Source organism: Gossypium hirsutum, chromosome A10, assembly GCF_007990345.1.
Source record: "Gossypium hirsutum isolate 1008001.06 chromosome A10, Gossypium_hirsutum_v2.1, whole genome shotgun sequence".
In the NCBI taxonomy this organism is placed as follows: Eukaryota; Viridiplantae; Streptophyta; class Magnoliopsida; order Malvales; family Malvaceae; genus Gossypium; species Gossypium hirsutum.
In genome coordinates this window covers 20,063,627-20,088,833 of record NC_053433.1, presented here as the reverse complement: position 1 = coordinate 20,088,833, position 25,207 = coordinate 20,063,627, and the positions used below count along the sequence as shown (strand labels likewise).

General features: G+C 31.9%; 2 protein-coding genes and 1 non-coding gene across 4 annotated transcripts; all 3 read left to right on the top strand.

Annotated features, from left to right (window-relative positions):
* The first annotated feature begins 3,094 nt into the window (after positions 1 to 3,094).
* Positions 3,095 to 4,312, top strand: LOC107897607 (metallothiol transferase FosB). The gene is made up of 3 exons (XM_016823106.2): positions 3,095 to 3,414; positions 3,495 to 3,609; positions 3,713 to 4,312. The coding sequence occupies exons 1-3, from the start codon at positions 3,248 to 3,250 to the stop codon at positions 4,001 to 4,003; spliced, it is 573 nt and encodes a 190-aa protein (XP_016678595.2). The 5' UTR covers positions 3,095 to 3,247; the 3' UTR covers positions 4,004 to 4,312.
* A 470-nt stretch (positions 4,313 to 4,782) lies between these two features.
* Positions 4,783 to 6,906, top strand: LOC107897608 (B-box zinc finger protein 18). 2 transcript variants are annotated; one of them, XM_016823108.2, is made up of 4 exons: positions 4,783 to 5,165; positions 5,387 to 5,483; positions 5,567 to 5,682; positions 5,784 to 6,906. In XM_016823108.2, the coding sequence occupies exons 1-4, from the start codon at positions 5,073 to 5,075 to the stop codon at positions 6,000 to 6,002; spliced, it is 525 nt and encodes a 174-aa protein (XP_016678597.1). In that variant the 5' UTR covers positions 4,783 to 5,072; the 3' UTR covers positions 6,003 to 6,906. The 2 variants fall into 2 exon arrangements, with proteins under 2 accessions (XP_016678597.1, XP_016678598.1); XM_016823109.2 differs by having other exon boundaries at positions 4,798 to 5,159.
* Positions 6,775 to 6,847, top strand: TRNAE-CUC (transfer RNA glutamic acid (anticodon CUC)). The gene has a single exon. It is a non-coding gene; the product is annotated as a tRNA-Glu (tRNA).
* Positions 6,907 to 25,207: the final 18,301 nt, after the last annotated feature.

Here is a 25,207-nt window from a genome sequence, read left to right as displayed (position 1 = left end):
ATGTCAGCATTCACTACCTCCCACAAGTCAAAAGCTTGAAGGTAGGTTTTCATCTTTACTACCCAAATATGATAGTTTTCACCATTGAACACAAGCGGTGGAGGAGGTGAAAAACTTGCAGATACTCAAAGATCAAAGGCTCTCGATACCAATTGTTGGGTTTTTGAGCAAAGGAAGAGAGCAAAACAGAGAAAAAATAGCAATCCAATTTAACTTGCTATATTTTATCATCTTTTTCAAATACATATTATACAATATATAAGAGTTCTTCTCACAAAAAAAAAACTCAACTAATCCCACTAAAATAATCTTGAAACTTGAAAAGCATTGCTTGTACACAAAATAAATTAACTAAACATGTCATTCAACACCTAAACACGTCACCAATCTTAACAACTAAGATTTGGTTTTATCCTAAACACACTAAAAAACAAACACACAGTCGTTACTGGTAGCGTGCATTAAAAAAACATTCTCATGTTATCCGCAGCTTGCAGGTTGCAGTTCTACTTATTGCAGGACAGCTCACTGTTAGATTGTCCACCAAATGGCTTACACTATCCGCCATTTTGACATCCACTTGGAGAGCTTGCATATTTGTTAGCTCACACTTTTAGCTTGTACTTTTGGCTTACACTTTTTGACTTTTACTTTTGGCTTACACTTGTTGGCTTGCTCTTTTGCACAGAGAGTGAAGCCAGAACAAATTTTTAGGAGGGCGGAATAAAATTTTAACTTTTTATAGTTTATATATAATTTTTAAAGGATTAAATCGAATTTTTATAATTTTAGGGGGGACCAAAGTATAATTTTTCTTTTACTAATTTAAAATTTTAAAAAATTTTAAAAAACCTAAATAATAACTTTTCATTTTAAGAGGGCGGGCGCCATGACAACCCTCTAACTATTCGTTTGCTTTTGCATTTCATCAAATGAGGGAGCTGCTGCATGGATTGATTAATTTTCAAGCTAATGTTATTTAAATCTATTTTGTTGGTGGAGGCCAATGAACTGTCTATAACATGCACCATGTATGCTTAGCTATTTATAAAGTTCCTATTTTCTTACCAAAAAGAACTGCTCAATTGAAATCTTCAAAGGCCTTGATATATTAACACTTTCCCTTGCTGTATCTTTTTATCGTTTAAAAAGATATGAAAATACTACCTTTTTTTTCATCTCAAAATAATCTTTTTATGCTATTAAAGGAATAAAATTTTTTAAAAAATAATTTGCACCATACATTATGGCCTTGGATGATTTTTAGAATTTAATTATGTTTTTAGTTATATTTTATTTTCATGGATGGTTTTTAAATTTTAATTATTTTCTATTTTTATCCATAATTGATAAATTTAAAAAGAGTATCCCAGGCTACCATGTTTACTCCATTAAAACAATAAAAAAATATTTGAAGGCATTAAATATCACACGGGGGTCTGGTAATAGCAAGAAATATAGAATTTCCTTGTTCCTCCGAATAAATTAAGATAATAAATATTATAGTTAATTATAAATACCGTAATTAGTTTCCCTTATAAAGGTTAAAGAGAAAACTGTGTTTGGCATTGAGATAAGAGATGAGTTTCGCCGTTCACCAACGTTAAATTTGACGTAGAATATGGTTTTAAGGATTACATCAAACTATTATCCTTAAAGTTTTATTTGTCTTTATTTATGTTAGATATATAAATGAAGCTCTGCGATTATTTACGTTTTGTACTGACAAAAATAATTCATTAAGCACTAAATAAAATATATTTCACTCCTATTTATAGAATCTTTATATCTCTTCATAAACAGATACCTTTTAATATTATATCTTTTAAATAAATATAATTATTCAATTAATATATCTTAAATAAATATAATTATTAAAGTCTATTCAAATAACATCTCTTAAATAAAGATAACTATTCAAATAATATTTCTTAATTATAATTCTTTATTAAAAAATCAAGTGATATAACTCTTTTTATTTAAAAGACATAATCATAATTCTTTATCAATAATCAAAAGATTGTTTACACCATTTCATTTATAATTATTACAACACCATACAGAATTAAAAATGTTCCTCTTTTCTTACTAATACTCGATATCAGCCTCCTTCCAGTTTGCTGATGAGGCTTTGGTAAAGCTTTCCCTCGAATCTTTGATTTCGTAGTTGAAACAGGGATTGCATCTAGTGGCAGCCAGCAGTTGTATTACCCAACAATCATGGTCCGAGAACTGGCATGCCTGCCTGCCACACAAATAATGTAATGTTGAATCCACAGTGAAATCCGGTTGGAATGGGGAACAGATACAGAAATATATTACTAAAGCTACTGAATGAGACATGGTGAAATCATTACCTAACCAAAATGCAGCCAATGGTGAGTAGAAACGAAACTTGATAAATGTGACATTGTAATAGGGAAACATCAAAGAAATTTCTCACTCTTTTTGGAACCTTGTGCATGTCAGTGTTTAGGAGACGGCTTTGCTCTTTCCTCATGTTTGTTTGGTTATAACTTTCAAAATCACCATTTTTAGAAACAAATCAACCATAATCAACGTTAGCCGACAAGCTAAAAAACCACATACCTTTGTTTGTTTCTTGCAACTTGATGGAAAGCAAAAATTCATAGTCAAGTTGGTATAGATGATCTGTACTGAAAACGCGTGCTGAAGCATTAACTAGCTTTAATTGAAATCCACAAATTTATGTGATTCTTCCTCCAAACTAAAAATGTAAATTTTTAAATTTTGGTAAAGAAAGCAAAATATATATATTAAATATTTGTATGGTAAAAAAATATAGTGGTATTGGATGTGACACTAGAATTTGAGTAACATAAATTGATACAAATCCAATGAGAATTTATAATTGAATAGACTGGAAGTTATAGCTGATAAAAGTCAGAATCCTCTACAAACATTTTTTTTTATTTAAATAAAACTTTTGGTAAGAAGTTTGTACCTTGTTTGATATCTTCAAGTTAATCTTGGACATTTTTCTGGCTGTTTTGATATATCTAAACCTAAATTTGGGGCCAAAAATAAAAAATAAATAAATAAAAAAGTAATATTCAATAATAGTAAATGTAACAACTGTTTAGTGTTTCTTCAAGGCAATTTCTCTAACGTATAGACCATTTGCTAGGAAAGTTCCTGATAATAACTTGAATTTACTTTATATAAAGGACCACAAGGCAGTAATCTAAGTGTGCAAACAAGTGAGAAAGGAAGAAGAATAAGAAAGATGATGGAAATTGAGGAAGTAAGCAATTATGAGGCATTGCCATTGCTCTCATTGAATCATGTATCATTGTTGTGTAGATCAGTTTTGGATTCTATGAGGTTCTATGAAGAAATCTTGGGCTTTGTTCTCATCAAACGCCCCTCTTCTTTCAAATTCAATGGAGCTTGGTAAGCTTCCTTACCATGTTTAGTTTTCAATGAAGCAACATTAAATGACTCCATCATCATCTGCCACGAATCTCATGCAGGTTGTATAACTATGGCATTGGAATACACTTAATCGAGAACCCATCCATTGATGATTTCGACACCATTGTCGAACCACGGCCAATCAATCCCAAGGATAATCACATATCATTCCAGGTATAATTTTCAGAAAACTCAGGCTGCAAGCCTGCAACTTCAATTTTTACATCACTGACTATGAAAAATGTTTGGTGTTGAAACTGTTGGCTGGTGATGACAGTGTAGGGATGTGGGGCTTGTGAAGAGGAGGCTTGAAGACATGGGGATGAAGTATGTGACAGCAGTGGTTGAAGATGAAGGGAATAGGGTTGACCAGGTGTTCTTCCATGACCCAGATGGATACATGATTGAGCTCTGCAACTGTGAGAACATCCCAATCCTTCCACTCTCTTCTTGTTCATTCAAACCAAGGCTAAGCAGCTTCAACAGGGCTGCACCAACTAAATGTGGATTCATGGAAAATATGATGATGGAGAGCTTGAGCATGGATATATTGAACATTTCATTTTAAATTTTCCAAAAGAGTGAACAACTTTCACTTCCTTTTGATGCCATTGTTTGCTGCATTTGTTTAAGAGGTCTTGTAATGGTCTGGTGCCATGATTTCATGAAGAAGTTATAATCTGAATTTATTTATAATTATATATATGTATACTTTTTAAGAATAGATAAGGTTTCTGATTGTGTTAAATTTGAAATATGGCCTCTGTTATAGACCAAAAGGATAAAAGAAATGATCTGTAAAAGACTAAGAGAGTTGCCTGCCAGTGTTATTTGAGAAATGTCAATTTTTTTTATAAAACAATTTTCATTTTGTGAATATGTCTGCCTCTTATATGGATTTTCAATAATTTGGTTTATATACATTTACATATTGTTACCTCTTATATGGAGTTTCAATATATTTTTCTCTTAAATGTTTCATAAGTATTAGGTTGTGGGTGGCATATACTCAAAAGAATCATATGTGAAAAAGTTTACTATCAAAGAGATAAAAAGTTGAAGTTGCTAACAACTTCTAAAGAAATATATATAACCTGCGTCAGATATTTTCAGCCAGTTGTGTCACTAAGGGAGGAGATTACAGAACCAATGAAGGTGAGAAGATGTTTATGTGGATGCTAGCTAGATTTCCAAAAGCAGCAAAAAGGAATTAAGAAAACCAGACCCAAAATAACAATAATAGTTAAAAAAAAAATTTAAAAACTCTGGGTCCCAACTCCCGTGGCAGATATGTGACTGGTGAACAAAGGTTAAAGCAAGAAAGGTTCTCAACCGCACAACTCACAAAACCCAATACTGTGAAAAGCTTGTAACGTCCATTCCATCAAGTGAGCAAATACCAAATGAACCAAAACAAAAGTTGTCATGTCTTTGTTGTCTGATTATTCAAATGCCCACATTTTCCCCCTTTCTACTCCAGTCCAATCTCATAGTCCTTGTCATCATCAATATCACGTCTGCTTATAGTTTCATTTGATTATAGAAACAGCTTGTTTTTCATTCGTTTCTAGGACGTATATATTATTGCACTATATGAACCCTTTGTGATTGGGAGAGGATGAGAGTGAGAGAGAATTATGCGAACCCTTTGTGATGCTTGTGAAAGTGCTGCTGCTGTTGTCTTCTGTGCGGCTGATGAGGCTGCTCTTTGCTCTGCCTGTGATGTAAAAGTTGGTCCTTTTCTTTTTCTTCATGAAACTGTGCACTTTGGGGGTGTGCTTTAGTTGTTAACTGGATCCCATGTAGTTCTTTGTAGGAGACACGATTTCCCCCCTAGTTGCTTGCTTTTCAAATGGCTTGTTTTTCATTTTTTAGAACTTGAATTGTTTCATTGGTCTAGATTGTCCTGAAAAATTGAAACCTTGCTTTGAACTATTGATGGATATGGCAGGTCCACAAGTGCAATAAGCTTGCCAGCCGACATGTCCGAGTGGGTCTGGAAAATCCAAGGGATGTTCCTCGCTGTGACATATGTGAAAACGCACCTGGTATGCATTTCAGGTGTCTGTCTTTTTGTCTTTTATTTCTTCTTTCATTACAGAGCTATTGTTTTATTGGAATGCGTATGTAGGCTTCTTTTACTGTGAGATAGATGGAAGCTCCCTTTGTTTGCAATGTGATATGGCTGTACATGTTGGAGGTAAAAGAACCCATGGAAGATATCTTTTATTAAGGCAGAGAGTTGAGGTTTGTCACTTCTAATATCTTTTGAAGATAATTTGAGTTAAAATGTTGCTCTTGGAATTTTATTGCCTTTTTTCTTTTCTTTTTTTTTTTCCTTAATGCAGTTTCCAGGGGAAAAACCTGGTAATGTAGAGGACCCAACTTCACAACAGGTGGGTCCCAATGACACCATAAGAGGCCAAAATCAGATAACTAAAACAACAGCAGGAGAGAAGCAACAAAATCACAAGGATTCTCCTGTTGAAGAGAAGGATGCTAAAGTTGATGGCCATCATAATATGGGATCTGAAATGATAGATTTGAATATGAAGCCTCATTGGTGAAGCCTCAAAAATCTTATAATCTACCCACTGGAAGCCATTAATGTGTTTTGTTTATGACGCCAAAATGGACACTCCTGTTGTTTGTATGGATCCCGAATACTAATTCTAAGAAAGATTGCTGATCCTGCAACGGCAGTAAAACAAGTCCATATGGTTAATGCTCACCAAGATCCTTTACGTTCAATCATCAGTGTAACAAAATTGTGTTAGTTTACACTGTACGCCAAATGCTTCCGTAATACTACCTTGCGGAATGGAGTAAGACAATTCTTTCATTAGGTTTGTTCCTGAAAATTTTGAATTCTACTTATGTCGGTGAATTGGAGGTGGTAAAATCAACTACCCATTATTTGCCACGACATTCCCTGTTAAAGTAAACTGTGAAGTCCATCAGCCTTGAACCTAAAATGAATTCTTTCGTTCATACCCCCATTAAACCATCTAAAAAGAACATTCCATTGCCTTTTCTTGTCACCCAATTAGCAGGGAAGCTTGAGAAAACAACTTTAAGAATGTACAATCAAAACGCCAATTAGAAGAATAACCCATCAGCAGCAGCACTTTAGCTAAAATCCCAACAAATACTGCAATTTTATCTATTCTTCACCAATTAACCACAGCTAGAAAGCAACTAACTTTGCAGCATAAATTAGTGTTATCCAGGGAGCATTTGAAGTCAATATCATACATGAAAAGATAAATTTCAGGGAAGCAGATAGTGGCTCTTAAAAAATCTTACAAATTCATTTTACTGCGCCGACGAATCAAACAATCCGTTGTAGTCTAGGTGGTTAGGATACTCGGCTCTCACCCGAGAGACCCGGGTTCAAGTCCCGGCAACGGAATATTCTTTGCTGTTTTTGGGTTATTTGTTCTTGTATCATTTGAAATTTAAAATTTATTTTAATTTCGTAAGCCTTGTACTTTTTTATTTAAAATTTTGATCTCTCTATTTAATTTTGATGCTAAAATCAACATTGTCAAAGGTAAGTAACTTTTAAAACCCTCAACATAACTTATAATTTTTTGTCAATTTGATTTTTACCTAGGTTGAAGTCCCAGCAACGAAATATTTTTGCTGTTTACCTTTTTTAATTCCTGCTTGTGTTTCGCAAAAGGAAGGAAAAACTGTTAGGTGCCACTATTTAGATGACAAAGGTTGTAGAAACATTTTGCTTAAGACTTTAGTTGAAAAAAAAAAACAATACTTTTTTGGTCAGGAAAAAAAACTATTATTCTTCATCAGCTGCTTTCAGCACCTCTGTCTTTTACTATTCAATCTTGTTATCTCTTGTTTTCAGTAGGCCCATTAGTCAATTTTAGCGACCAGACATGTCCGAAACATGTTACTACTAGAAAACATCACCTTCGTTCATTGAAACATGGCATTTTGCATTTCGTGATTCCTGACCCGTCAGTCCCCTGATGGCTAAATGAAAAGGAAATTGAGCGAAAGTGAATTAAAGAATATAATATATTAATTATACAGATCAATACATACTGTACAATCATCTACGAACAATACCTGGCACCAACAACTTGTGCATATCCAGCGATGGTTCACCAAGACAGGAAAAGTGTGTTACTGCTGCGATATAGCCATTCTTCAAAACCTGTTAATAGCAAATATCTTCAGTAGCAATCCTCTCTCACTATCATACCTGAATTATAATATACTAGCAAAATAACTAAATATTGAACACATAAAAGCATTTAGTGCTTGGCGTAATTCTGTTTTAGTTGTTAATTCACATCGTGTAAGGAGATAGGATATAATCCGCACTTTATCTGCAAACTGGAATCAACATGACAAGGATAGTTCGTGTGTAGAACAAACTTTTTGACATTATGAGTCTGCGAACTACAAAAGCAGACTAAGAATTTATGGCCACAGATCCTAATTCTAAGAGTAAAAAGACTTTAGAAAAAAACAGAAATAATAGGTACAAAGATATATCTAAATGCCTTCTTAACCATATAGATAGCTGAAAGAAATTAATATATGTTACAACGCTGCCTTGTCTTTAATTTTGGGTGTTGGGATTAGTATTTATTTTCAATACCTGGCCATCAAATAAGATGTTAAAACCACGAGTACAATAATAGCAGAAATAATCAGCACAAAAAGTGGTCCGAGGACAAGGATCATAAGCAGAATGAATAACCATTTGGGCTAAGTGTAGACAAAATCAATTTGCCATGAGGGAGGGAAAATGCAAACAATTAAGGCATGAGCTGCTAGAGAAATCCTTTTCACCCCACAAAAACTGCAAATAAAAAAATAAAGTATCATGCCAAACTACTTGGTTTATCATCCTATGCAACAAACACCATAGGTAAAAGCTAATGTGTATAACGAGCATAAAAACCCCTTGCAACATTGCTACCTGCATGTTGGTGGATTCCACAAGGACGCCCTAATTCACTCCAGACATCCTGCATGAAAGGGAATAGCATGAACTTAGTAATATCCCCCCACGAGACTAGAGAGAACAGTTAGCGGCAGAGGAGAGAAAAGAATATAAAGTTAAATCTCTTCAAATCAATTTGAGATTTACCTGAGGCGATGCACCAAAAGGAATGTGCTGGCCTCCATCAGTGAAGAATAATTCTTCCCCAAGCTGGCAACATGGACATAGGAATTTGTTAGATTCAAAATATTTGTCTCTATAACAAGAGACCAGTGGTACTCTAAAACCCACTGAAGCAAACAGGCCAATGAAAATACCTAGAGCAAAATGACTCATCCCTTTTCTAAAAAGACCACAGGATTTCAATAGACAATCGAAAAAGAAACGAAGAAAAGTAAAGAAGCATTCAACTGCAGAAATGAGATGACCAACTAACTCGTATTAACAGCAGAACCAAGGAAGATAGAAGTCAAAACCTTGGCATGCACTTATTCCATGTACAGGCTGCCAGCAGGTAACGGAGGAGCAGAAGCCTTGTCCATTAAGGACCCAACACCAACTTTTTCACCTGCAGAACCATCATATATTGATACACAGCAAGTAACAGGAATGGTACCATCTGGAAACTCCAAAGACAATTCTGCTGTCAAGTAAACGAGCAAAAATCAACTTATTGAGAGTTAAGAGTAGGCATGAGTAGTGACCATGTAAGGAGAAAAAATTTTAAAATCTAAAAAACCTTCTCTATCATGGCAGAAACCTGTATGCTGACTTGGAAATTGGAATAGGAAAAGCAAATGAAAGACCCTGCAAAATAACACACACACACAAAAAAAAAAAAACACTGCACAATGGGAGACAAAGTTAGAACCAATAATCAAGGTACATACCAGGTAGAATAGGGTACTAACACCTATATCTTTATCATAAGTTTCGGGATAGGTTGGGCCAAAAGAGGGTGGACAGCTACAAAAATAGCTGGAGTGGATGGTCCCCTGAATGCAGGAACAAGGTTGATCACCTAAGCATGTATGAAATATGGTAGGAAAATAAAACTTAGGGCTTAATTTTACCCAATCAAAGAATTGGCATAACGCTTCTGAAGACGTTTGATATTGAAAATTTCGATAATGCATAGTCTCTAATAGAGAATCTAAAATATAAAAAATAAATAAATTTTAAAAAAATACCATAAACAGATAATGTGGAGGAAACTATAACAAAGTATTAAAACGAAACATGTATGTGAACTGAAAAAAAAAAAAAAGACCTGAGACGAAGAGTCCAAACCCAGATGAAAACCATGATCCGGAAGCTTATAAGAATATCAAGCTTCAGAGGCTCCTGCGCAACAAAAACATAATGTTGAAGGTTGGTATGTATCCTGACCACATAGTAATAAAAGCAGAGAAGCAGACGCCAAACGCCAACTTTACCAGCCAATACATATATACATGTAGTACATTGCGAACATCTCCGACTGCAGAATTTTGTATATCTGAATTCCACGTGAAAGAGATTCACCTTGTACTGAAAAGTTCAACAAACTACTGAATCGCGAAAAACTAAGGAAACAGTACATTTAATAGTACAGGCCAAACCTCATCATAATACTTCTCATAACAACATCGCAAATGTTAAGCTGTTGCTCTATTTGAGCAAATGCTTCACATATCGGCATCCCTGAATTAAACAGTACAAAAGAAAAACAATCTTATACTCCTAATTTCAACTTCTCAAGTAAACAAAAATCAATTCTAATTATTCTCATCAGCTGCAAGCTTTCAGCAAACTTTTTTGAAATTTAGTGACGATAATCATCTGAGAGAAAATATTGCCTAAATTTTTTATTAAAATAAAATGCAATTAATAAACCAATCAAGATCCGTTCCAGATTAAATTAAGGAGAACAATTTGAAAATTAAAGAGGCAAAAAATTTAAATTTTCACGATAGTTGTTTCTTTTGCAGTGAGGGGTTTAGTGGTGCACAGTGATTGGCGAGGAAGGGTTAGAGAGCTAGTAGCTAAGACAGGATGTGACCGGCGATGGAGAACCTGGATGGTTGCGCATAAGGTTTGTGGGAGGAAAAGAAGTAAAAAAAGAGAGGAGGGGAAGAAAAAGGGAAGGAGGAGAAGAAAGAATAATAATAATAGGAGATCGAGAAAGAAAGAAAAGAAGATTCATTTTTTTATTTCTGACATGGCATGCTCATGTGGCTGCATCACATCAGCTTCATCGGTAAATACTAATAATTAAGATTAGTTAAAAGGTCTATTTCACTAATTTTGTTAATTTAAAAGTTTAATTGGGTGCAAAAATTTTAAAGAGACTTTATTGATATAAATAAAGATATTTTGATAATTTCATTTCAAATGTAAAATCTAAAAGCATTTAATCCTACTTCTATTAATTTGGTGAAAGTTTAATGTTTTTCATTGCTTTTGACTTTTCCACTATAATACTCTTACTTGAGACATACATTTTAGAACCTCGTTCTTAGTTTGTGTGTTATTAATTTTAGGATAAAATAACATCTTAAATTTGGTAAATTTTGGTAACTTTGATATGTTAATCTCAAATTTTAATAGTTTTTTAATTTGATTTTTAAATTTAGATTTAATTAAAGTAAAATGATAGAGCACTTTGAAATTATAACATGTTATGACTAGAAATTTTTTAAAAATATTTTTTATTGTTTTTGCATTTTTCTTTTGTACTTTTAAGTATGACATTACACAATTGTCGGAAAATTTTGGTTTAGAAAACGAGTTTGTTGCGTAAGTGAAATTTAAAAATTTTATAAAATCAAGCTTTTGTGTTATTTATAAAATAAACATTATCAAACTTAGTACTTGTGTTTTCAACTAAGTGGTCTAGTCATTTCCTGACTTTTAACCTACATGATTTTCTTCACTATTCTCAAACCCTCGTTCGCTTAGAGAATAGACTCTAATTACACGAACCAATCAAATAATGAAAACTTTTTAGTTTTTCAGTGAGAAAATTTAATTCTCTCTAAGTTAGAAACCTAACTCAAGTTCTCACGAAATATAATTTATTTAGGAAATAAATCTCTCTACATTTTGGTAGAATAACTATGCTCAATGATGATATGTTTTAACCTAGCCCAGAGTCCCTATATATAGGAAAAACCATAAGAGTTCTACTTGAACAATAGGAGACAAAATAACAATATTTTGAATAGAAAACTCACATATGTATATTGGCTGCAATTATATATGTCGATACTTTCTTTTCTCAACATCGTTTTGCTTAATGCCATGTTCTTAAAGAAACTTGGTGAAAGACTTAAACTCACCACCCTAATCAGATTGAAACTCTTTAATTTTACAATTAAACGAAACCTCAATCATTTTTCATAAAGATGATAAAACAACTTACAAACTTTGACATTTTCTTCAACAAATAGACCTATGTGTTTTGACTAAACATGTCAACAAAGCATACATAATACCAATAACCTTCTAAAACAATAGGTGTTGGACCCTACATATCTGACATAACCAATTGGAAAGGAGAGGTATGTTAGAATTGAGTGATCCAAATATTTATTAAAATAAAATACAATGATAAAATAAAATATAAGTAAAATCCAAATAGAACTACACTTCTTTTATTTTATTTTAGAATAAGGTTTTTAAACCTTATTAAACTTCATCTATTTGATATTGATTAGAATAAGGTGTTTCAATCTTACTACACTCTTTCTATTAGAATATGGTTTTACAAGCCTATAAATAGATATAGTATAATCCTCTTATATTAATTCGAATTTGACATAGTGGATTATCTTCTCCTCTATCCGTGGTTTTTTCCGAAAGAGTCTCTACGTAAAAATCTATGTGTCCTTTAATTTTCTTTATTTTTTCTTTGCGATACATTGTCATTATCGACATTATATTTTTCACAAATTAGTATCAAAGCTTTCGGGTTGTTCATCTCAATCATGGTACTGGCGTCTTTGAAGTATGAAATTTCACTATTGGATCTCAATACCATATTTGCATTGTGGCAAATAAAGATGCAGGCAGTTATTGCGCAGATGGACTTAGAGAATGCCCTGTAAAGGATAGATAAGATGCTTTCGAAATTGACAGAGGAAAAAAAGAAGCGTAAGGATCGAAAGGCGTTAACACAGTTACATCTGTATTTTTCTAATGAAATTTTATAAGATGTAATGAAGGAGAAGACCACCGTTGCATTATGGAAGATGCTAGAAAAAATATGTATGTCGAAAACTCTAACCAGTAAGTTGCATATGAAGCTTTGTGCACGAACACTTAAAAGTGTTTAAAGATGTTCTCTCAAACTTGAAGGCCATGGAGGTTCAGTATGATAAAGAAGATCTAGGGTTGATTCTACTTTGTTCGTTGGCCCTGTCTTATTCAACCTTTAGAGATACGATTTTATATATTCGCGAGTCTCTCATAGTTGATGAATTTTATGATTCTTTGACCTTGTATGATAAGATTAAGCATCTTGTGTTTAAACCCGACTTTCAGGGAGAGGGTCTCCTTATTCGTGGAAGACAAGATTGGAATGCTAATGATGATCATGGAAAGATACATAAACGGAATCCTTGTGGTAAATCTAAGAGTAGATCGAAGTCTTCAAACAGAGGCAAAACTTGTAACTTCTGCAAGAAGAAAGGGCACATTAAATCTGAATGCTATAAGCTATAGAATAATATCAAAAGGGAGGCTGCGAATCAAAAGGGAAAACAACCAGAAAAATTTAGTGAAGCTGATGTTGTAGAAGACTACAGTGATAGTGAACTTCTAGTCGATTCTATCAACAATTCTAAAATAAGCAATAAGTGGATTCTTGATTCGGAATGCACCTTTCACATGAGTCCCAATCAGGATTGGTTTACAACTTACAAACTAGTGTCTGAATATGTTGTTTTGATGCGAAATAATACTTCGTGTAAAATCGCGGGTGTTGGAACAATTAAAGTTAAGATGTTTGATGGAGTTGTCAGAACACTTGGTGGCGTACTACATGTTCCAGAATTGAAGAGAAATTTAATTTTGTTGAGTACTATTGATTCAAAAGGGTACAAATACACAACTGAAAATGGGGTTTGAAGATTTCTAAATGTTCCCTCGTTGTGATGAAAAGGCAGAGAAATACTGCCAAGTTATATGTTTTGTAGGGTTCTACTGTTACTGGTGATGCAGCTGTCGCTTCCTCTTCCTTGTCAAATGATGATATTACTAGACTTTGGCATACGAGCCTAAGGCATATGAGTGAGAATGGCATGGCACAATTGAGTAAAAGAGGACTTCTTGATGGGCAAGGAATTTGCAAACTGAAGTTTTGTGAGCACTACGTTTTTGGGAAGCAAAAAAGAGTTCGATTCACCAGAGGAATCCATAACACGAAGGGAACATTGGAGTATATTCATTCTGATCTGTGAGGGTCATCCAGAGTGCCTTCGAGATGTAGAGTTAATTATATGCTAACACTTATTGATGATTTTTTTAGAAAAGTTTAGGCGTTTTTCCTAAAGTAGAAAAACAATGTGTTTTCTACATTAAGTCTTGAAAAACTATTATTGAAAAACAGACGGAAAGACAAATAAAATACCTCCACACAGACAATGGCTTAGGGTTCTGTTCTGATGAGTTTAATGAACTATGCAAGTTAGAAGGGATCGTGAGACACTTTACAGTTCGTCATACTCAATAAAAAGGCGTTGCAGAACGAATGTAAAGAAGCCATTTGGTTGAAGGTTGTATAATCAGTTGGAAAGCCACTTGGCAAACTAAAGTCGCTTTGTCTACCACTGAAGCTAAGTACATGGCGATTAATGAGGCTTGTAAAGAAGTCGTTTGGTTGAAGGGACTCTTTAGTGAACTCAATGAAGACCTTCAAATCAGTACAATATTTTGTAACAGTCAAAGTGTCATCTTCCTTACAAAAGATCAAATGTTTTATAAAAAAACAAAGCACATTGATGTTCGGTATCATTTTGTTCGTGATATTATTGCTCGTGGTGATATTGTTGTGAGCAAAATTAGTACTCATGAAAATCCTATGGATATGATGCCTAAGTCACTTCCCGTAACCAAGTTTGAGCATTGCTTTGTAATGAACCGAAAGTTACGGTATCGGAAATTGAGTCTTGAGTACTGTTTCCGTGAAATTAATTCATGAATATTTATTAGAAATATTTATGAATTATAGTTGAATGGTTATTTAGTGTTTAATTAAGTGAAGTAGCTTGAATTTAGTTTAAAGAACTAAATTGCATACGGTATAAAAGTTTAATTATAGATTAAAGATTAGTAAAGGGACTAATCTAGCAATTAGACCCTAAGTGCCATGTGTGTGAATGTATGATATAACATGTGTAATAGTTGGTAAAGATATTAAATGTGTTAAAGTAGTTTTTCTTATAGATTAAGTTATTTTATTAGAATAATATTATATTATTAATATTATTATATTGAATATAGATTTATGAGTAAGTTAAAAAAAAGAAAGAAAGAAAGATAGAAAGAGTTACAGAGAGCAAACGTGAGAAAGAAAGAAAGAAAGAAAGAAATAGAAAAGGGAAATTTAGGATTAAGGCCCTAAAGCTTGATTGGTAAGATGTTTTAGCTTATTTTCTTATAATTTTTATGTTTATGGATGCCTAATTCAAAGTTCTACATGTATGAGGTTAAAATGAAGAAAAATAGAAAATTTTTAGATATTGATTTAGTTGAATAAATTGAGGTTTTATAGGTTAAATTGATAGAAATTGAAGTTAGAAGTGAAAATTGAGTGATTTATTAAAAGAATTCTAAGTTAGGTTTAAATAGGGATTAAGTTGAATAGAGCTCAAAATTTATGTTTTATAATGAATTTTATGAGTTAGAAATTGTTAATGAGTTGATTAAAAGAGAATATGAAGCTTAAGTTAAAGAAAAAAGATTAGTAATGGAAAAAGGACGAAATTGGAATTTTTGTAAAAGTTTGATAGAAAGTGAAAATGTGTTTTATGAATTAGTATATTGATGATTTTTAATTGTATGATTGTTAGTAGCAAACGTAGCACCGGATACGTCATCAAAGAAGGGAAAAGAGAAAGTGAACGAAGATATCGATTAAATTCGATAAATAGTGGTTTGTATTTCTATAAACCGAGCTTAATCGTTATTGCTATATTTGATATTTATATTGTATGAAAATGTGAATGAGGTAAGTATTTTTACCATATTGAAATGAATGTGATTTTGAATACCCTATTAACAGTGTCGGGCTAGTCGGATATAGTTGACATGTCATAGGAATTGGAAGTATTGGGATATTCCGACATTGAGTCGATGAGACACTATGTGTCGACTACTGTTAAAGTTTCGGATTTGTTCCGATGAAGTACTTTGTGTACTATAATGTTAAAGTTCCGAATTTATTCCGATGAAGCACTATGTGCTTATCCCGGAGTGTGGGTTGGATCCGTGTATCCATCAGTGTCCGAGTTATGTTAATAAGTGTAAATAAAGTAAAGGTTATTAAAGTACTGATTGATATTGAATAATAGCAATAATGTGTTTGAATTACCATGTTTTAAAGTTGATTAAGCTATTGTTTATAGAAATACCACTGAGAGTATTCTCAGCGTACGGTTTGTTTCCGTGCGCAGGCTAGGTACGAAAGTATAAGGACTCAGCATACAAGCCGATCCCCAAACTCAAATTGGTGAAGTTTCTATCTTTTTGGAAAATGGCATTGTACCTAGGATGTCTTTTGGTCATTTTGAAAGTATCTAAGTTGTTAAGTGATATTTTGGTATGTTTTGTAAATGTTACCAAAACCTTAAGTATGGTATGTTTTGATATGTTAGTGAAGAGTAATAAGAGAAAGTGTTGGTAAATATTGTAGAGAGAAGAAATGAAGATGTTATAAACTTAGTTATCAACATTTTATACAAAAATAGATTTGGACAGTAGCGGTAGTCCAACTTTGAAAATATACCAAAAATAGTATAAAGTGAATTAGATAATGAATAAATTTTGTAATTGAAGCTTAATGAATCTATTTTTATATGGAAGAAATAAAATAGGTAAAAGAGTTGTATTTTATGAGATATTTACGTTTTGGTGAAACAGGGTTAGAACAATTTCTGGATTCCCTGTTTTGACTTTAGAAATTCACCATAAATTGTGTATTAAGAATTAGGACTCAAACTTTATATGTATGGATTCTTTATTGAGTCTATTTTTAATTGAAACAAATGGAATAGTCATTGTATTTCTGTACAGGAAGAAATTTGATTCGTAGTGCACAAGGGTCAGAGTAGCCGAACCCTGAAACAGGGGAGACTTTTTCTAATAAACTGTACTAATTTGCCTGACTAAAAATTCTAGAAAAAAATTATTAAGTAGATATATGAGTCTAGTTTCAGGGAAAATTTACGGAATTGGATTTTGAGTTTCGTAACTCGAGATATGATTTTTTTAGCTACCGTGACGCAGATGGATAGTTTACTACGAAAACTGTTTAAGTGCTAAGATAAGTTTTGTAATGTCTCTTGCTTGACTCCGGAAACGGTCTCGGGTAGGGGACGTTACATGCTTAAACTTGGTTGGTGTTCATTGTTGAAGTTAAACTCTTAAAGGGTTCTATGGAAGAGGTGGAGAACTTGTTTGTTGAGAGTTCTCGATAAAGAACTTGTTCATTGAGAATTCGTGTCAAGGTAGAGATTGTTAGAATTGAGTGACTTGAATCCTTATTAAAATAAAATACAACGATAAAATAAAATAAAATTAAAATCCATATAGAACTACACTTCTTTTATTTTATTTTAGAATAAGGTTTTTAAACCTTATTAAACTTCATCTATTTGATATTGATTAGAATAAAATGTTTCAATCTTACAACACTTATTCTATTAGAATATGGTTTTACAAGCCTATAAATAGACATAGTCTACTCCTTTTGTATTAATTTGAATTTGACATAGTGAATTATCTTCTCCTCTACTCATGGTTTTTTCCTGAAAGGGTTTCTACATAAAAATCTTTGTGTTCTTTATTTTTCTTTCTCTTTTCTTTGAGATACATTGTCATTATCGACGTTTTATTTTTCACAATGTATAAGCAGTTGTTGATTGAGGAAAATGAAGCTTATGAGCTTTCCCACTTTAGTAAGTAGAACAAAGAGACATCATTTTATTGTTTTGAAAAGGAATATTACAATAGTGTAAAGCAATTTTAAATATACATATAGATGCCCTAAATGTTTATGCCAAACTATTAAAGAACTAGAATTAGACTCCATATTATCTGGGTTGAAACAGCTACATACTAATCTCTACCACAGTCACTAGTGCATATTCTACAACAAACAACTGAAGCTAGATCAAGTTGATACAGACCATCACAAGTGTCCCCTTCTAGCAACACCTTTTAAGTTAAAATATCTTTAACAAGACAATGAAAAGGATGAAAATCAAAGAATAAATTATTGACTCTTACAAAGTGAGATACAAATAGTATTTTTTTCCGTATAAAAGGTACATGCAACATATTTTTCAATTTCAGTGCCTTAGATAATAAGCTAGCTTGTCCAATATGAACAATATTAGCATTGAAACCACTTCCCATTTGAAGAGTGACCATAATTGTATATTCTAAACTGGACACCATGTTATTTGATTCATTTGTAATGTGATTTATTTCCCCAAAATCAAGATACCATGTTGTACCGGTTATGTTTGCTAAATTTGTGACTATATTAAGCAATGGTTGTACTAACGATGAAAGCTTTTGAACCATCAAGGATGCTAGAGGTGGGAGACGAATATTAAAAGTGGCGTTATTTGAACCAAATGACCTATAGGCATTAGCAGCAGCCTATTGAGAAGAATTTAGCTCGTTGAAAAGGGCCATTAAAGAATCACATGAATAAGGATTTAGAAAGTAAGAACTAGTGGGATCCTTGAACTAATCTTTTGAAACCCCCATCATATGATATCCTGGTTAAGTAGTTTCCGATGAATCTCTTGTATCTCCCATATAGACTTGATTAGTACTCATAATGGGATGACCTCTACATCGTGAGTAACCAAACATACCTCTATTACCTCTTTGAAGATTAAAGTTTTCTTAAGAAGCATCATAATAGAAACCTCAGAACTTTGATTTAATTCACTAGGAAAACCTAAAAAAGAATAATCAAATCCATTAAAGCATTTTTGAACAAGATGTCCAACTTTCCTACATAGTTGACATTTAGGATGATTAAAAGCATTAAATCCCCCCAGGCTCTACTTTGAAAACTTCATCTACCTCTTATTGACTTATAATTGTCATAGTGAGTTTGGCTCTGACTTGAATAAAATTTATCATGTTGAGAAACAACACTTGATTCTTGTCTTTTTACCAAATTCACATGAGCTAAAAATTCAGAAAAAAAATTCATTTGTCTTGACTCACATTCTATCAACATCTCGGTAATCAATTCTAATGACAACGACCCTCGGCTAGTAAAAACAACAACCAAAACAAACTCAAATTCATAAAACAAGCCAACTAGGATAACACTTATTTGCTCTTGCTCAAACACAATATTTCCAGAAGCATTTAGAGTCTTACAAATAAACTTGACATTAGCATGATATTCATGTATCGTTTGATTATTTTTCTTCTATAAGTGTAAGAATGTCTAAACAACTTTAAATACTTAAAAATATCTTAAAATTCAAAATAAATAAATAATAAAATCTAATAGATACAATATTTGTCTCATATATAATCAAAATTAGGCATTAAACTTGAATCCAGTATGATTTAAACTCAAATTAAACATTGAAACTTTTAATTTCCTATAATAATCTTGTCTAAAAATTCTGTTTGCCCAATCTTCAGTAAAATGGTCATAACTTGAGCTACTGGACTCGAAATCAAGTGATTCAAAGCTAAGAGATAGCTCTTTAACCGCTATACAGACAACTCAACCCAAAAATGCCTAGATCCCATCCAAAAATGTCACAAATCGATTGATCTTCCAAACTTGAAAATCAGCAGCTTAGTTGAATTGACTTTAATAAGCTTCATCCCTTTCGTGCATGTATCACAATATCTGACGAAATAACTACATTAAGGGCATTAGACCGAACAAAAATCTCATGGTGCCATGTCATCTAACCTTAACAAATTCCAAGTTCAATGATCAAATTAGGAAAAATTGCTAAGTTTCAGGGCTAATGTGGACAAAAAAGTTCAAAGACCAAATTGAAAATATTGTCAAGTTCAAGGACTAAATGTTGCTTTAACCCTAGTTTTATCTAGTAATTTTATATAAAAATTACTTTATTAATAAAAAATTAAAAGGAAAATGTAAATAACTCAAAAGGCATAAAGATAAATTTAGCCTCTAATCTTTATCCATTTTGTCACTTTGGTCCTTAATTTTTAAATTTTAATCAAATTGCTTTTGTTTTGGACTGAAAAATTGATTGAACAATTTAAATTTCAATGGCATTGATATGGCGGCATATGCGCAGTTTACGCATACTTCATTACTAACATGAATGACATTTTAGAAAATATTAATTTTTAAAATTCTTGAATTCTATAATTTTTTTTAAAAAAATTATGAACGGAGTGTTATGCGAATTATTATATCAATCTCATTAAAATTGAGTAAACATTATGGATTATTAAAAGAAATTCAAACATAAGTAAAAAAAATCACATTTTAATAAGTAAATTAACAAATTATTTATTTGCACGTGCATCAAATAACAACCTTAAATAATAAATAGTTTTAGTAGTAATAGTGGATAATTGAATATAGTGTCATTTATGGGGAAGGCAAGGCAACAACCATTTCATGACGGTCCAACAACCATCTTTAAACACCATTGTGAGCTGTCAAATTTCTGAATCAAAAGTAAGTCCACATTTGTTTTCGTGACGGATTGATGCAACTTCAGTGATCAAAGGCCCCATATATATATATATATATATATAACCTTCCTTCTTGGTCAAATCTATTTAATAATTTATAAATAAGCTTCACCAAATCATACAAAAATATCCAAAATCTATTTTTGCTTCATATATTTATTTTTAATACCATACCATACCATTTCTTCATTTTTCTATATTTTAAATTAATTTTGTTTATTGTCAAAGGTTTTGCAAGGTCTTTGATTTTATATTTTTAAATTAATTTTTCTAATTTTTGTTTTTCTATATTTATTTTTAAAAAATTTTATTTTAATTTTTTTTAACTTTTAAAAAAATTAACGTTTGTTAACTTTACTGACATAACATTCACACGTATATTGCCACATAAATACCATATCAACAATTAATTAATTTTTTTAATATTTAAAAAATTATAAATTTTATTAACTAAATTATTAACATTGTAAAAAATATACAATATATGTTTTAAATTTTTAAAAATTAATTAATTATTGATGTGACATCCACATGCATATCATTTCAACAAATTTTGTAGACATTAATTTTTCCATCTATTTTGGAATGATTTGACAAACAATACAAGTTAAAGAGTTAAAAGAAACAAAAAATTTAATAGACAACTAAAATGATTTTTTTTTATAAAATTGGAAGGCTAAATAAGTCATTAGACTTATTTAGTATTTATAAAAATTAACATAAAATAAAGTCTCTTAATTAAATTGACTGACCAAATTAATATTTATATAAAAAACAACATAATATAAAGTAGACTTGGGCTAAACTAGACATAAGCCAAAAATAAAATGTGTCAAATAGGTCCTTTTTTTCTTTAATTTAGGGAAATAGGTCAGAGAGAGAGTGCTGGATGCGCATTTTGTACATGTGGCAGGAAAGCGTGTGTAACAGCCCGTTTTCAGTATAATCGGAACAGTAGTTCAGGACCACAAATCTGAGTCATAAAGAAAAATTATTTTAATATTATTTTATGATCTACCGTATGATAGGAATATCGAATAAAATTTAGGTAAGAAAAATTTTACCGAGTGCATGTTAAATTGTTAGAAAGGACCAAATTGCATAAAGTGCAAAAGTTGAATTCTAGTAGCTAGAGGGATTAAATAGCTATAGAATTCAAAATTTGAGGTCATTATAAGGCAAATAGACCATTAATAGAAGTTAGTAAATATTTATGATGATTCATCCATGGAAATTTAAGAAAAGAAAAAGACTAAATTGGAAAGTGAGAAAAATAAAACATGAAAATTAATTAAAAGATAAAAATATCATATTATATCAACATCTTTCCCAAAATTTCTATGCAAACCCTAGCTAAGAGAGAGAACTTCAAGAAGCTTAATTGGGTAAGTAATCATGTCTCATTTTTAGTAATTTTTATATTTCCGAGATTGTAATAACCTAATCTATCTATTTTGGGGACCAATTTGCAAAGTTATCAAAGTATTAAAATTTTTCCATGGATGAGTATGCTGAAATTTTGAAATTTATGGTAGAAAAAGAAAGGTTGTTGATAGATAAACAACTTTTGTAAAGGAAATTTTCATGAAATTGTGATTTAGGGACTAAATTGAAAAGATGTAAAATTCATGGAAATTTCTGATTTTTATGAAATACATAGACTGTTATTTTTATATGGAAAATTCAGCTAGGCTTGGAATAAGGATTAAATTGCATGAATTTCATTTTCAGAGCCTAGGGATAGAATTGGAATTAATTAAAAGTATAGGGGCAAAATGGTACTTTTGCCTAAAATGTGAATTTGATTGAATTGAATATGAATTTCATTAAATTGAGTTAAATTTACTTATATAGATCCGGATAGACCTAGTACGGAATTGGATCAAGGAAAATAAAAAGTATCGAATTAGTAGATTCCCGTATACGAACAAGTGTTGATGTAAGTTCGTATAACTAAACTATGTATATTTAAATGCTTGAATTGAATGTTGTGTACGTGATTATATTGTTGCTATGAATATGAAATTAATATTATATCCGACAACACCCGATAAATGTTAAGTTCTGTTTGAATACATGAAATTCAATGGATACAGGATTTCCCATATTGGTTGTGGTCCTGCATATGTTGCAGACACACTACAGCTCAAAAGAGCATCTCGATATTAGCCCTTTTGAGCTTCCTGTTATATGGTTCCTGCGAGCATCTTGATCGGTATCGATCTTGCATGTATTGCGGATATACTGCAGCTCTTTGTGAGCGTCCTGTTATATGATGGTATTGATCTTGTATGTATTGCAGACATACCGCAGCTCTTTATGAGTGTCCCGATATATGGCTCTTAATGAGCTTCCTAATATAGGCTCGCTTGAACATCCTGATATACGGCTATTCGAAGCTTCCTGATAATAACTCTTCGGAGTTACCTGTTAAGCTTACATGAGCTTTCTATTTTAAACTCTTATGAGCTTCCTTTTATTAAGCCCGGATAAGCTTCCTGTTACATGGCTCATATGAGCTTCTTGTTATAAGGCTCGAAAGAGTGCTTCTTGATTATGTGCTCTAATGAGTACCCCTGAATATGAATTGACGGATTATAGTTTTGTACAAATGTACTACATGTGTGTCCATCGATATTTCTAATAAATACAATGGGCAAAGTGTAATACCCCTACCCGTATTCATTGCCGGAATAGGGTACGAGGCATTACCGGAGTTTACGAATTAATTTTTTTTTATATTCAATATAGCCCCTTTATAAATATCTAACCTTCCCTGCAATATTAAATCGAGACCAATCCACATCAACCAAATCAATTCAACATATTTTCAAGATAAATTCATGCATATTTATAAGATAACGTCATCACATATCTAAAACCAGGTTTGTTAACCATACTAATGGCTAACTTTACATTCATTTCACGTTAACATTTACTTTGTTAGCTTATACATGCCATTAATTTCCAAAATAAAGTTTCTTTATATACCGAAATCCTGAGGTTGACAGTGTGATGTGTCTCTGACCAAATCCGACCTCCGAGCTCTTAACACTACAAAACAGGGAAAAAGGAAACGGGGTAAGCACTTTGTGCTTAGTAAGCTCATGTAACAAGAATTATACTTACCTAATATTTTCAATACAATATAATAAACATTCATACATCCATTCAATGCATTATTACCCTAACATGCACAAACTCAACATTCAAGTTAGTACAATAATTTCCATGTATCAATAATATATATACCATGATTGATGAGCTCGTCAATACCATGATTTCCATTTCCTTTTTATTTTTCCATATTTATCCCATTGAATTTCTTGGAATTTTCGATGGATTTTCAGAGATACACTTTTAGTGTACATTTCCGGGTCCGTCAATTCATATTCATGTGCGCACATATCCATTTCAGAGAGCACACTCCCGCGAACCTCAACCTTGCAGCGGGATTACTAATCCAGGCTAAATCCCCTGCAATATAAACTCATAGAGTATTGACGGGATTACCAGTCCAGGCTAAATCCCCTGCAACGACAATTACTCTAATGAGCTTGGATCTGAATTACCAGTCCAGGCTAAATTCAGACCCTAATTCGGATTACCCGTCCGGGCTAAATCCATTTTACACATATTCTTCGGGAGGGCTATATCAGGATAGGATCACCCGTCCGGGATAGATTCTTTTTACCATCAATTCCTTTTCAGAGATCCATCGAATTTTCCTTTCATTTAAACGAGATTTCTTCCCATTTTATCAAATATATCAATGTTTCATAAATTTTCATACAATGAACATTCAAATCATTTTCACATAAATAACATACAATCTCAAGCATTTAAGAATATAATTCAAGTTACATGAACTTACCTTGATACTTGTTTGTAAACAATAAAAATCTACTAATCCCGAACTTTTTCCTTTCCTCGATCTAGCTTCTTATTTGAATCTTCCGGATCTAAATAAATAAATTTAATTATCAATTTAATACATTTCATGTTCATATGCAACATTCTCTATAATTCAACTATTATTTATAGTTCATTCAAAGCTGTCTACTTGAGTCATAGTCACTAAATTATTTATAAATTGAGATACAGAACTCCAAATTAAGATCCGTTAATTTTCCATGAAACTAGACTCATATATATTTTTACCATAAAATTTTTAGAATTTTTGGTTTAGCCAATAAGTACAGTTTATTCTTTAAAATCACCCCTATTCTGCTGTTGACAGTTCTGACCCTTTTTCACTAAAAATTAATTATCTCTTCATACAGAATTCAAATAATGTTCTCGTTTGTTTCTATTAAAAATAGACATATAAATTTAAGCCCATAATTGTTTTTCTTAAATTTTTTATGATTTTTCAAAGTCAGAACAGGGGAACCCGAATTCATTCTGACCTTGTCTCACAAAATTTATTATATCTCAACATTTACAAATCCATTGCCTACACTATTTCTTCTATGAGAAACTAGACTCAATAAGCTTTAATTCCATATTTTTTTCATCTTCTAATTCGATTTCTACAATTTGTGGTGATTTTTCAAAGTTAGTCTACTGCTGCTGTCCAAACTGTTTTTGTGCAAGCTGTTTATTACCATTTTTCCCCTAAGCTTTTAGTAAATGATAATTTCGTCCCTACTCAATTAGCCTCTCAATTGAGCTGATTTTTCTCAATTAACATTTTATTCTATCACCTTAAACTAGTTTACAACCTTTAGGAATCAGAATTTCAGCAATAGACTTTAATTCCAAGCATTTTCACAATTAGGTCCTAAAAATCAATTTCTATTGAAATTACCTAATAAAATCATCTCATAAACAAATTAAAGCTTTAATTTAATTCTATTTCATCATAAA